The sequence below is a fragment of the Mus caroli genome, unplaced genomic scaffold (assembly GCF_978045245.1).
Source record: "Mus caroli unplaced genomic scaffold, Mus_caroli_1 scaffold_6, whole genome shotgun sequence".
NCBI lineage: Eukaryota > Metazoa > Chordata > Mammalia > Rodentia > Muridae > Mus > Mus caroli.
Window position 1 is genome coordinate 128,930,402 of NW_028227261.1, and position 12,834 is coordinate 128,943,235.

Below are 12,834 nucleotides of genomic sequence, written 5' to 3' on the forward strand. Positions count from 1 at the left end.
GAGGGAGACTTCAAATGAATAAGTATTTGATAGGGCATTAAACCAACTCTGACTGCCCAAGCTTTTCAAATTTTATACTTTTGCTTTAGTTAAAATTATACAGTAGCAGAGGCTGAGCATTGAAAATGAATGCTATTTACTCCTGAATCTTCCACATTTACATTGGCCATATGAGTGCATTTAAATAATCCAAACCCTGGAGCAGGTATGGGACAGCTTAAATTGTAAAATATTTCATGTATATACAGTTCCAGGGCCTATATTTTTTAAAGGACTGAGTAGATATTAAAATAAGAAACATGTAAGTCACCACATATACACTAGTATAAGTAAATAAAAATTTAAACAACTATTTCTATTCTGAGTCTAAAAAACACACAAACTCCCTTAAAATGTTGGTTCTCTGCTTTTAAGTGATTGTACTTTAAAGCATGGAGCACTAGACTTTGAACTACTTGAAAGGATAGATTGCTTTCATTACAAATATCCTAACAGCATCTTATAGGACCAATACTCCAAAGACTGTTAAATTAATATAATTCTTTATCAGTAGAATACATTCACTTTAATGAGGAACATGATTACTAACTTAGATGATGTGTAGTAAAGTTTCAAAATAATAAAAATGAACATAAAAGTGCTCAATGAAACATTTTGTGTATACAGTAAAAATTCCACCACTCTTTGAATGCAAACTAGGTATTATTTAATACTTGAAGCAAGTGGGTTTTTTTTTTTTCTACTCTCATTTCACTGCAGCTGAGAAATGAGCCTACCTCCAATCAAATATAGCATTTTTAGAAAAAGATGTAGTTTTGAATTCTAACAACAGGCAACTATTTTTACCTTTAATTTTAATAATTACATGTCTCCCACAGAAGATAGATCTTTCTCTCACGTGAACCCTGCTTCTCTGGAGACATAGGTCCAAGAATAAAAACACAAAAAGAGAAATGGTATAAATCAGAACATCAGATAAAGTCCTGTGAGAAATCCTCAGGTCATAATTTCTCACCGAGCGTCAGGATTATGGAGCTCATCACAGAGAAGGCATGGCTATGACGCCTGGGCTTTCAAACATGAAGGTTAAGGGTAGTGAATGAGGAGTTGTATAGTCCAGGTAGAGAGAGCAATGTGAACACGTAATACTTTTAATGTGTCCAATTGGGGTGCTGATCACTAAGCATTGGAGAGCCACCACATTTAGGGCTGGAGGGAAATTTTAATCTTCAGGCCTAAAGAAGGCTTCAAGGGTTTTATTTTATTACCGGAATAAGAGAGCAAAGGCAGTGTTTCAGATTGATTTGGCAGCTGTGTTTACACATGGATTGAAACAGATGTTGCTGCTTCAACAACTCCTTAAAGCAGAAAAAAGTTACAGCAGCAAACACTAATGCCAGTGCGAGTAGATGAGTCATTGACATGAAGACCACCTCCTTCTTTCTAGAGGAACCAGGAACTGGTAGACCTGGCTTGCTACAGATGACTGTAAGAAAAATATTGGAGTCAAACATAGTGCCAAACACCACCTCCAAATTCTCAGTGTAATCTCTTTTATGTTTTACACTAGATTTTCAAAGCTATATGATTCATCCTGTGGTTTGAACTATGCCATTTGGATACAGAAGGAAAAGTATCGTAAGTGATCCCATAATTAAGTTTGCAGTTAGTTAGAAAATAGAATGCTAATTCATGTTTTGGAAATACGGTTTCCTAAGTCATTAGGGCTTCATAACATCTAGAAAGCGTTTTAACATACAGTCATTTTGGAACGATACTTAAATAAATGTTAAATTTAGGCTATAAAGAAAAGTAAGGAGACCTGTACTTGAGGCAAAAATGCTTTGGTTAAATTTTATAGTATTGTTAGCCTTAGGGTAACTTCTACTTCATAGGACAGATCATCATAATTACATATAATAGAATTTTCTCCTGAATGCATTAAACTGTCCAAAGGAGATAATCTTATTTTAACACAGAGGGGGAAAAGAAATCTCTCAAGGAGAATGTAAAAAAATAAAATTCTACTTTTTGTTCTTTCTTTACTGCCCAAGGTGAATGGAAATTCTTTACCTGATGTCAGACCAAATGCACATACCTCGAGGGAACGACTTTCCCATCAGCCCCGACTTTCGACTTCCTTCATGGCTCTGTATACGTAGCCCCAGAGCACATTCATAGGTTCGAAGGAACATTCCCCACTATTATGCAGAACAAAGCTCCCCTAAATTCTCAAGAAACAGAGCTCTGAGCAGAGATGCACTCCATACAGACTCACAATCCACATTTCTCATGGGCTTTGAATTCTAGCTGGGATATTTTGGGCTTAAGGAATATATTATCTTTTCACTTTCTCCAGAGGACAACCTTCCAATATAATGTTATAAATATAAGAGCAGTTATGTAATAAAGACATAGTTGTGAGTTTGGAGGATATTTTAAATCACCAGAATGGGCTTCTCTTCATAAGACATTCTCTCAGTGTCCATAGTTTGACGGAGAAAACAATGAGAAACTTAAATAAAGTTCCCTTAAAACTTAAATAAGCTTCCATGTATTTATAAGTGGCAGGATCTTTAGAGATGAAATTAAGAAGAGTTAAAAGGTGGAATGGGAAGACACTTTATTTACATGTCCAATTAATGCCAGGGCCTGTGAGGAAAAAAAAATGTATGTATTTACTACCATTGAAACAGTATCCGTGGGGAGAGATCACTATTTCAGTGTGAATGGCCATAGGGAAGAACCCTGCCACTGTAAGGCTGGCACTTCCCAGTATTCGTTCATGCCATCAACTCCTCTCTTCTAGTGGCTCATCTTCCACTGGATTGTTTAGATGCTGGTAATGAAACATAAGGCAACAAATTCAGCCAAGACATCTTGCAGCTTGGATTTGAATAATGACCTACATTTTACAGATGGGCATCACTCCTAAGGCATCTGGCGCCCACCCTGGCTTCTGGGATGCTTTGTCCCACTTGCAGCATTAAGCATGAGATTCTCTCCATTCATACAGTGGTCCAAAAGCTCCAGGAGGCCATGTCCATTTTATTCTTTGAATGCTCTGATTTTGAAACAAAAGTAAATTAAATTTTAATAAATAAATCAATAGAGTGCATCTCGAATAATCCAGGGTAAGTTATATTTCACATGATCCTTCTCAAGTATTCTTCCATCTAAATACCATGTTTAAGAGGAAGAGACTTAGCTGGGTGGTGGTGGCACATGCCTTTAATCCCAGCACTTGGGAGGCAGAGGCAGGCAGATTTCTGAGTTCGAGGCCAGCCTGGTACAGAGTGAGTTCTAGGACAGCCAGGGCTACACAGAGAAACCTTGTCTCAAAAAAAAAAAAAAAAAAAAAAAAAAAGAGACTTCATCAGGACAGCTCTCTAAAGGCCAGTATGCCTAGGTGTGTGGTATACAGACCCACTTGCTGCATGCTTGTGCATTATCTCCATACCCTGCTAAGTATCAGTCATTTAGTATCCCTCACCACCCCACTGGTGGAATTATAAATATAAATATTACAGAAGAGCGTTTCTAAAAATGCATGTACCTTCAGGACCTGAAAATTATAACATCAAATGTGTTTTTATTCCCACACATGCAGCTAAGTGAAAGCTAAGCTTGACGTCACACAGGACATGCACAGTGCATCTTCCATGAGGAGAGTGTAGAAATCTGTTTGGGTGCAGCATTAATAGATGCAAAATCTCTAGGTATGAAAGAGACACTATTAATTCTTGTCAGAAAAGGAAGTGAGATGCCTTCGAAAAACCCATCTTTTCATTACTTTCATTTGCATGGGTTCTAAACTAAGCTACTTACACAATTTCTTAAGTGCTATTGGTAATTGACAGGGTAGATTTTCAGTTTTGTAGAGTAAGACCTGTGAAGAACTTCAGACCATCCGGAGTTTGGCTCCTTCCTTTGCACTGATGTACTCTGCCCTTTCACCTCACGCTGTTCCACTTCTCCTTCTCCAACACCCCCTTTTTTGAATTCACAAAAGGATATAATACATTGAATATTTCAAGTATTAGTCTATCTATTAGTCTTTATTATATATGTGTGTGTGTGTGTAGATAGATAGATAGATAGCCTCTAGTGCATCCTTTTTTCTCTGTAATTTCACCCCATTTACCAATTCTTTTCTTATGTCATATATTCTGATTCTAGTTTCGCCTCCCCCCTTGCCTCTGTCTCTCATCAGAAAAACACAGGCTTCCAAGAGACAACAATCATCATACATGACAAAATGAATAATAAGATGAAGTATGTTTCCATACTGGACACAGCAACCAAACAGGAGGAAAGAATTCCAAGAGCAGGGACAAGAGTCAGAGATCCACTTGTTCTCACAGTCAGGACTCACATAAAAATACTATGTGCAGATCCATGTAGGACCTTTGCTTAGCTGACTCAGGGTCCTTATTCTGCTGGTATCTTCCATCCCCTCTGGCTGTTACAATCTTTTTGTCTCCTCTTCTGTGGGATCCCCTGAAGTCTGTACTTGGACACCTTCAGACACTTTCTCCATGCAATGCAAGGTTGTGGGTCTCTGTATCTGTTCCTGTCTGCTGCCAGATGAAGCTTCATTGGTAATGGCTGGATAAGGCACTGATCTATGAGTACAGCATAATATCATTAGGAATCATTTTTTTGGACCAGTAGGATTTGGTTTTAAAAGTCCCTGCCAGAGTGCTGGCTACACTGCCTATTGCTGGGTACCAGAGCTACATTCACACACACACCCCAGAGTCAAGCTCTTCTACATGAAATCCCACTTCACATCATAGCTTTGGTGAGATTTGACCACCACCAATTCTGTTGGTAGTTTCCATCTGAGCCCACATCCTGGTTCTCCCATTCCCTTGCAACTCCACATTGTCACAGACTACTAAGCCAAGCTATCTAATCTCAGGTTCATGGCTACCTAAGCAGTGTTCAGTATGAATTCCTTCGTGTGGAGTGGGCCATAAGTCAAATCATAGATTGGTAGGCTACTTCCACAAGTTCTGTGTCACAATGGCCCTAACATATGTTTTGCAGGAAGCACAAATTGTAGGTCAAAGGTTTTGTGGCTGGGTTAGTTCCCATGTTTCTCTTTCTGTAGCCTTCAGAGTACCTTCCCTCACCAAAGAGACTAGAATGTAGGGGTGAAGGCTCCATGTAGGCACTGGCTCTACTACTCTATGTTCAATGAGTTGTGTGGGTGTTGTCTTCAGTGATGAGGCCCCACTGTCTGTTTGCATAAACACTGACTTAGCAACAGCTTGGATTTTGGGGCGATTTCCATAGAGCTGCTGTTGGCCCAAAGCTCATTTGAATGTAGCCTAGTCCTTCCATTGAAAGTCACCACTGGCAACAGAAGATGGCCTGTTAAGATGCCATATCCATCACTACTAGTAGTTCTCATTCAGAGATTCCAAAAGTTTCCATTGCAATAGTTTTCCATACCTTTTCCCAGAGTCCCCCAAATCCATCTATCTCTGCCTTCCCTGTTTTTCTTCACATCAGCTCCCTGCAACTTGATTCCTCAGCTCCACTCCCCAACCAATCCCCAATTACCCATGAAATCTATTCTATTTCCTCCTCCCCGGAAGATCCATATATCCCACCTGGACCCCTTCTCTTTACCTAACCTCTCTGGATCTACATACTGTAACTTGGTTATCAATTTCTTAATGGTTGATATACACGAATGACTGAATACATACATACATATCTTTCTGGGTTTGGGTCTCCTCACACAAGATTTTTTTTTTTTTTACTTCCATTCATTTGCTTGCGTTCTGCTGGCCTATAAGTTTTGGTTCCAGAGCAGGGAGTGTTCTTGATAGGAGCCACAACAAATAGACTCCCCCCTGGTCATTTTGGGTTTCTAAAGCCCTTAAACAACAGGCTAAGGAAGGACTAACAGTATTAAGAGGGGTGATAGATCCAGATTACCATTGAAGAAATTGGATTTCCTTTCTATAATGGAGGTAAGGATAATGTCTGGAGTGCAGAAGATCATTTAGGAATTTTCTTAGTACTACCATGTCCTGTGATTAAAGTCAATGGGAAACTACAACAGCCTAATCCAAGCAGGATGACAAAGAGCACAGAACCATCCGGAATGAAGGTATGGGTCACTCCTCCAGGAAAAGAGCCAAGACCTGCTGAGGTGCTTGCAGAGAGAGGGTTGAAGAAATATAGAATGGGTAATAGAGGAAGGTAGTTATAAATACCATCTAAGTCCATGTAACCAGTTGCAGAAATGAGGAATATAAGTGGTATGAGTGCTTCTGTTTTATTTTATTATGAACAAATTTGTGTAGTTATTTGTGCTTTCTTCCAATTTCTTTAACATCAATTAATAGAATATCAATAGGTATTTGAGATACTTTAAAAGATCTTCCCAAAGGAAAATTGACCTATTCTAAATTTACAATGTGTTTGTGATTGTATGAGGGATAGTTATATCATGTTAGGAATATTTATGACCTGGTTATTGTTTCATTTGGACATGAGATACGATTTGTCAAGTTGACAAAGGGTGGATTGTTTTGGCTATTCCTGGTTATCAACATGACTACATCTGGAATGAACTACAACCCAGAAACGGAGGGCACACCTGTCATTCAGATCTTGAGGCTAAAAGACACAGGCTTCTGACCCAGTCCTTTACATAGGATAATACAAGCTTTTCATCCAGGTTTTGAGGTATAGTGGCCATGAAAAGTTTGGGCCACAGCAAGGTAGTACATGCCTAGAATCAGAGAAGAATAAGGTAAGCAGATCTCTGAGTTCATGGACAACCTGGGATAGAGCAAGTTCTATATCTAGACATGGTAGTACACACCTTTAATTTGGACACCTTTTGCTGGAGGCCTCCATAAGGACGTTGGAAGAAGGAAGTCTCTTCCCTTCTTTCTTTCTTTGACTGCTTGTACTTGCTTGCCACTTATTTCTTCAGGATTCCAGCTTATACAGAACACTAACGGAAACAGCTAGCCTCCTGGGATTGAACAAGTACTGGATTCTCAGACTTCTCATTCACAGTTGCCCATTGTAAGGTTAATTGGACTGCAGACTGCAAATCATTACAATAAATTCACTTAATATATAGAGATTTTCTGTAAGTTCTCTGACTCTAGAGAACCCTGACTAATTTTTTTGTATTGATTCTAATTTCAGTTTTAGTTCTTGAGCAGTTTTATTGGTTTCCTCTAATTACTATTTGTATTTTCTTGAATTTCTTTAAAAGATTTATTAATTTTCTCCATTTTTTAAAGTTTTTTCTGGATTTCATTAAGAGATGTACTCATTTCTTCTTTGAGGTCCTCTATTAAGATCATATAGTTAGTTTGTTTGTTTGTTGGAATATCCATTGTTGGCTATGGTGGAATAGCTAAGCTGTAGTGGAAACATATTGCCCTGGCTGTTGTTGGTTGTGTTTTTATGCTGAAGTCTAGGCATCTGGGTTTGGGATGTTCCTAAGACTAGGTGATGATTTCTGAATTTTTTCATTGTTGGAGCATGATGAGATGGCTTTTTAAAGAGTTGGCGAATAGTGGTGACATCACTTCTGTCACTGAGTCACTGAGGGCTGTCTGGAGAAGCATCTGTTTGGTGGCAATTCTCTTTTGCTTATTATAAAAGGTGGGAAATAGGAACGGGAGTGGGGCACGAATGGGGCAGTGTAAAGTGCACTGTACTTTTACACTGCTTCCTGAGTTCTGAGAGCATCCATGTCTTTTAGGACACAAGAAGACTGGGCTGCTAGCCAAGTCTTGGAAAAGCAGGCTGTTTCATTTGTTATGCAGGATCTGTGGAACTATCTGGGGCTAGGAACCAACAAACCCAGTTGAAGCAATCTGTGATGCTGGACCATCTAGGGCTAGCTGCTTTGAAGCAATCCAGGATGCTGATTTTCAGGAATAGTGGATCTGGCAAGATACTGGAACATAAATTAGAGGCAGATGATTATATTTTTCTTAGGTGTACATTTGAAACTTTTAGGCCCATGGTCTTGCTAGTTGATGGAAGAGAGTCCTAAGTCCAGGGAAAGGGTGAGAAGTTCACATCCTCAGGAGTAAGTGGAAAAGGCAGGTAGAAAACTATCTGTTGATGGACAGAAGTACTTATGTGGAATCTATTTGACACATTAGAGTTGCATTCAAACCAATTTCTTCAATCTTACAAGAATTATTATTATTATTGTTGTTGTTGTTGTTTAATCTGTTTTTTAAAGTCCAGTCATTTTCCTCATCCTGGTCTGTCCTGTAACAGTTCTTCATCCCATTCCTCGTCCCCCTGCCCCCTGTCTCCCTCCTCCAAAAGAATGTCCCTAGCCCCCCCGGCCCCCACACCACCAGACCTCCCCACTCCCTGGGGTCTCAAGTCTCTGGAGGGTTAGGTGCCTCTTCTCTCATTGAAGCAGAGGCAGTCCTCTGCTGTATATGTGTCAGAGAACTCAGATCAGGTCATGTATGCAGCCTGGTTGAAGGCTCAGTGTCTGAGTTATCTCAGGTGTCCAGGTTAGTTGAGACTTGTTTTCCTATGAGGTCATCTTCCTCCTTGGCTTCTTCCAGCTTTTCCCTAATTCAACCCCAGGGGTTCCCGGGCTTCTGTTCATTGGTTGAATGTAAGTTTTTGCATCTGACTCTTTGAGCTGCTTGTTTGGTCTCTCAGAGGGCAACCATGCTAGGCTCCTGACTGTAAGCATACCATAGCATCAGTAACAGTGTCAGGCCTTGGAGCCTCCCCTTGAACTGGATCCCAATTTGACTTGCCACTGGACCTCCTTTCCCCCATTCTGTTCTCCATTTTTGTCCCTTCAGTTCTTTCATACAGAAACAATTCATACAGAAACAATTCTGGTCAGAGATTTTGACTGTGGGATGGCAACCCCATCCCTCCACTTGATGCCCTGTATTTCTGCTGGAGGTGGACTCTACAAGTTCCCCCTCCCTACTGTAGGGCATTTTTTATTAAGTTTTCAAAAAGACATAAGTTTTAGAATGCTACTGGCATTACTATTGTTTGTAATCTGTACTGAAATCAACATTGTGTAAAAGGCAGTAGATCCACACCTTTGAGTCATAGTAGAAGCTCAGGAAATGATTTGGGGTTAAAAGCATGAACACCCTTTATGGTGAGTCCAGGGAGAGCAGAAACCTTCTATGGAACAGAACAGCAAAAGCTTACTTGATCTTGATTTTCAGCACAAATACTGGCAATGGCATCAGGATATTTCTCTACCCAGAAGACTGGGTGTATAGAGAATAGTCAGATGTCTTTAGCACAATGAGAAGCACTTTTATGTCTATACGTAGAAGACAATCAAAAGGAATTAGGAATCTTGACATTGTGACCGTGCTAATAGTAGTCAGTCCCAGCCAATGCAAGATTAATAACTTCTTAGAATTCTACTGGTGAGTGATAAAACTCAGAAATTATGAAGACTTAAAATAACCATAGTGACGGAAAGAAATCTGAAACTTTTTTTTTAATTTTCATATACGGTAAGTTACTTTCTTATCACAGCATAAGCTTTCATACACTCAGACCTTACATAAACTTTACTCTTTTTTCCTATCTATCCTTTTGCCAGGAGACATTGGTTGATTATAGGGAGCAGTCATTGTAAAGTGAGTTTCTTTAAATAAAAGAATAGTAAAATGTTACATTGGAATCTATTTTGTGAGTTTCATCTCTCTCTCTCTCTCTCTCTCTCTCTCTCTCTCTCTCTCTCTCTCTCTCGTCTGGTTGCAAGTTCAGCTGTGTTCTGGAAAGTGAGACTTGTCATCTGAATTTTACATATGATGAGGACTTAGAGGGCCATTGAAGCCTTTGTTACTGCTATAAAGCCAAAGAAACTATCACTAGCCTCCTGATCAACACCATTAAAGATATGGGGAAGATAAATTTTACCAGAGTAAACAGGAAGTACAGACCAAGCACATTCTGAATTTATTAAAATGACAGAGAATACAGGCTGTCTGCACAACCATCCTAGAATCCTTCATGGTCACTGGGGACCAAGGACCTAGGACAGCATAAGTGCTTGTCATATCCAGATTATCTGACAGACTTTCTCATGGAGTAGCAGCGTGGGGGGTCTGGCCTAACTTGGCTAGGCAAGTAGGGCAATCAACTCCCAAGTGTCCTACTTCTCAAAGGTTTGGACAGTTCCCTGGAAGCAGTGAAGGTTGAAAGGGCTGTTTTTCACCCAATGGCCCCACCGCCCAAGAAGTTGTGCCTAACTCTGTATAGCATAATCTTAAATCTAAAGCAGAACAATCACAGAGATTGAGAGTGGAAAGTAGAGAAAGTATAGAGGAGAACAGTTTAGCTATAAGATATTTGTGAGAATTTAGATATCAAGCTTATTTATTTATTTATTTATTTATTTATTTGTTTGTTTGTTTGTTTATTTATTTTACTCTTGAGCTGTACCAAGGCCAAGCTGCTGTACTAAAACACAAGTGCATGGAGGATGAAATAGAGAGGGAGCTGTGAAGTTGGACACTGAGTGTGTGTTCCTACAAGCTCCAAGAGGGTGTCTGGGAGCTGAAGGGAAAGAACTGCAGGCTGGAGTCCAAGATAGCCAAGAGAGAGCAGGAAAAAATGAAGATATTCTTATGGGAGCAGAAGGCCACAGAAGTCCAAGCCACAGTGATGGGGAGGGCACAGCTGGCTATGGAGAAGCAGCAGCTGAAGAATAAGACTCCAGAATTTGAAGTCAAATTTACAAGCAAATGATCTGTGCATAACTTAGGAGGGTTAGATCAACAGCTTGGTTTGGAGCAGATGCTGCTGTGTGCTGCTGTGTGTGGGCTGAGTGTGTACAAGCAGCAGCTGGTCTCCTCCTGTGCCACTCAAACCTCTGTCACCTCCACCTCCCACCACTCGCAATCCTCCAAACCCTAAACCCCAAACCTCGATCACATTCAGGACACTTGTATTATTGTAAAATGTTCCCAGATAATATTGGGATTGATGGTATTGTTAGTCGGCCACATTTGAAAATCTAAAAGTTACTGAGGCCAGATTTGAGTGGAAAGTTTAAAGGCCACTAGGTGGGGACGTCTAAGATTCTCTGAGCAACATACCAAAGGGGAACAAGGCGCGGGATGATGAATTTCTCATAGGTGAGGTAGAGGGGAGGTCCAAAGCCTAAAGCCCAAGATGTCCAAGGATTTAGGGGGATCAAATGAAGAAGGCACAAGCCAAACAATGAGTCATTACAGCACAGTTGGGAGGCCCAGAGGAGAGACTCTAAATGAACCAGAAGGTGAAAATTGTGCTCAAATCAAAGCCTCAATCAGAGGAAAAGGTCAGTTGTGGGTACCACTGCCTCTCAGAGTATCAAAGACTTGTGGAAGCACTTACACCGACTGAGAAAGATTATTCATCAGTAGCTGGCTTGGCCTGCTGGTGGGCAAGGGTACCAGGCTCCAGGAAAGCCTATGATCTCATCAGCACCAATGTTAGAATTTAGTGAAAGTGTATCTTGGCAGTCTAAATCAAGTGTGCCACAGTCAGATCACACCACACAGCAGTTCTTATAAACGAGATTTATTAGAGGTGGAATGAGGAACAAATAACCCCCTTAATATGCAGACATGAAAGAAAGTAAGAGAAAGAGAAAGACAGAGAGATGGAAAGATAGAAAGAACACAAAAGAGCATACATGGGGGTGGGAGCACCTTTTAGAGGCTTGGAGACTAGTGATGACATACTTCTGGTGCCGAGTCCCTGAGGGCAGGCTGGAGAGCATGTTTTTCTATAGTGAGGCCTCATAAAATGTCTGTCATGGTAGATAGGGTCAGTCTTCCACATCCTTGACAGGGCACTATGAGCCATCAGTGAAAATAATCATAGTTCTCCCGACTTTCTTAACATTTCAATCGATTTCAATATACAATTCTCTTTTGTATATAAAAATTGCCTACAATCGGCACGGGTCATAATTTATCTTTTTAAAATATTTCAAATACATTTCAATTAAAATTTAACAACCCCCTCTCCTCCCTCCAGTCCCTCTCATGTCCCTTCCTTTACTACCTCAATGTCCTTCATATTTGTAAAAACAATAAGGAATTTTAAACTTTATGGCGATTAAAGTATACGTCCTAGTATCACCTATCTTTATTATTAACTCTAACTCTGAAATGTAAAAAAGGTTACAGTTTAGGAATTCACGGGAGGAGAAAATATAAGTTGCAGCAATTGAATTATTTCAAAGGGCTTTTCTTATCATTTTGAAGGGTCCATCTTGTAGCTGTATTGCATGTCCCTAATTTTTCATCCATGTGTTGAAGTCCCAGCCTCCAGCACACAATCATAATGAAAGAAGAGTGAATTAAAATGAGTTTAGTAGTGAGGTATTTTAATATAAGAAGAGACCTTGTGTTTGAAAGTATAGAAAATATGACCATGTGAAGAATTCTCAAGCCATCAGAGATGGCACAGAGAAAAGTCTACCCTGATCACACCATAATGTTTGACTGACAACCTCTAAAACTTGAGCAAGATTATTTTTAATAGCTTACTCAAGCTAAACTTTAAATTTTTAATAATGTGAAATATCTGAATATTGGTGCCATTCATTTTTGATTTCATTTAATTAACTTAGAATTTTATTGTATTTTTATATATGAGTATTATCCTTTGCTCATGGTCATTGCCATTACTCTGTCTCACTCTCCCCTCTCATAGTTCTCTTTCTTTACCCTGGGCAGCCCCTTCTATTTCATGTCATATATATTGTCTCGACATCACTAGAAAAGCATGGCATGTGTGAGTGTGTGTGTGTGTGTGTGTGTGTGTGTGTGTGTGTGT

The 12,834-nt window shown here is 39.8% G+C and overlaps 1 protein-coding gene across 2 annotated transcripts in view; it reads left to right on the forward strand.

Moving 5' to 3' along the window:
- Nucleotides 1-12,834, forward strand: part of Fut9 (fucosyltransferase 9) — a 173,633-nt gene that overhangs the window by 116,301 nt on the left and 44,498 nt on the right. Inside the window, exon 3 of one of the 2 annotated variants that reach the window (XM_085839450.1) lies at nt 1,571-1,638. The exons of the other annotated variant lie outside the window; for it this stretch is intronic. Within the exon in view, the coding sequence (XP_085695576.1) occupies nt 1,571-1,638 (68 nt within the window). The remainder of the gene's footprint in view (nt 1-1,570; nt 1,639-12,834) is intronic. 2 annotated transcript variants of the gene reach the window in all.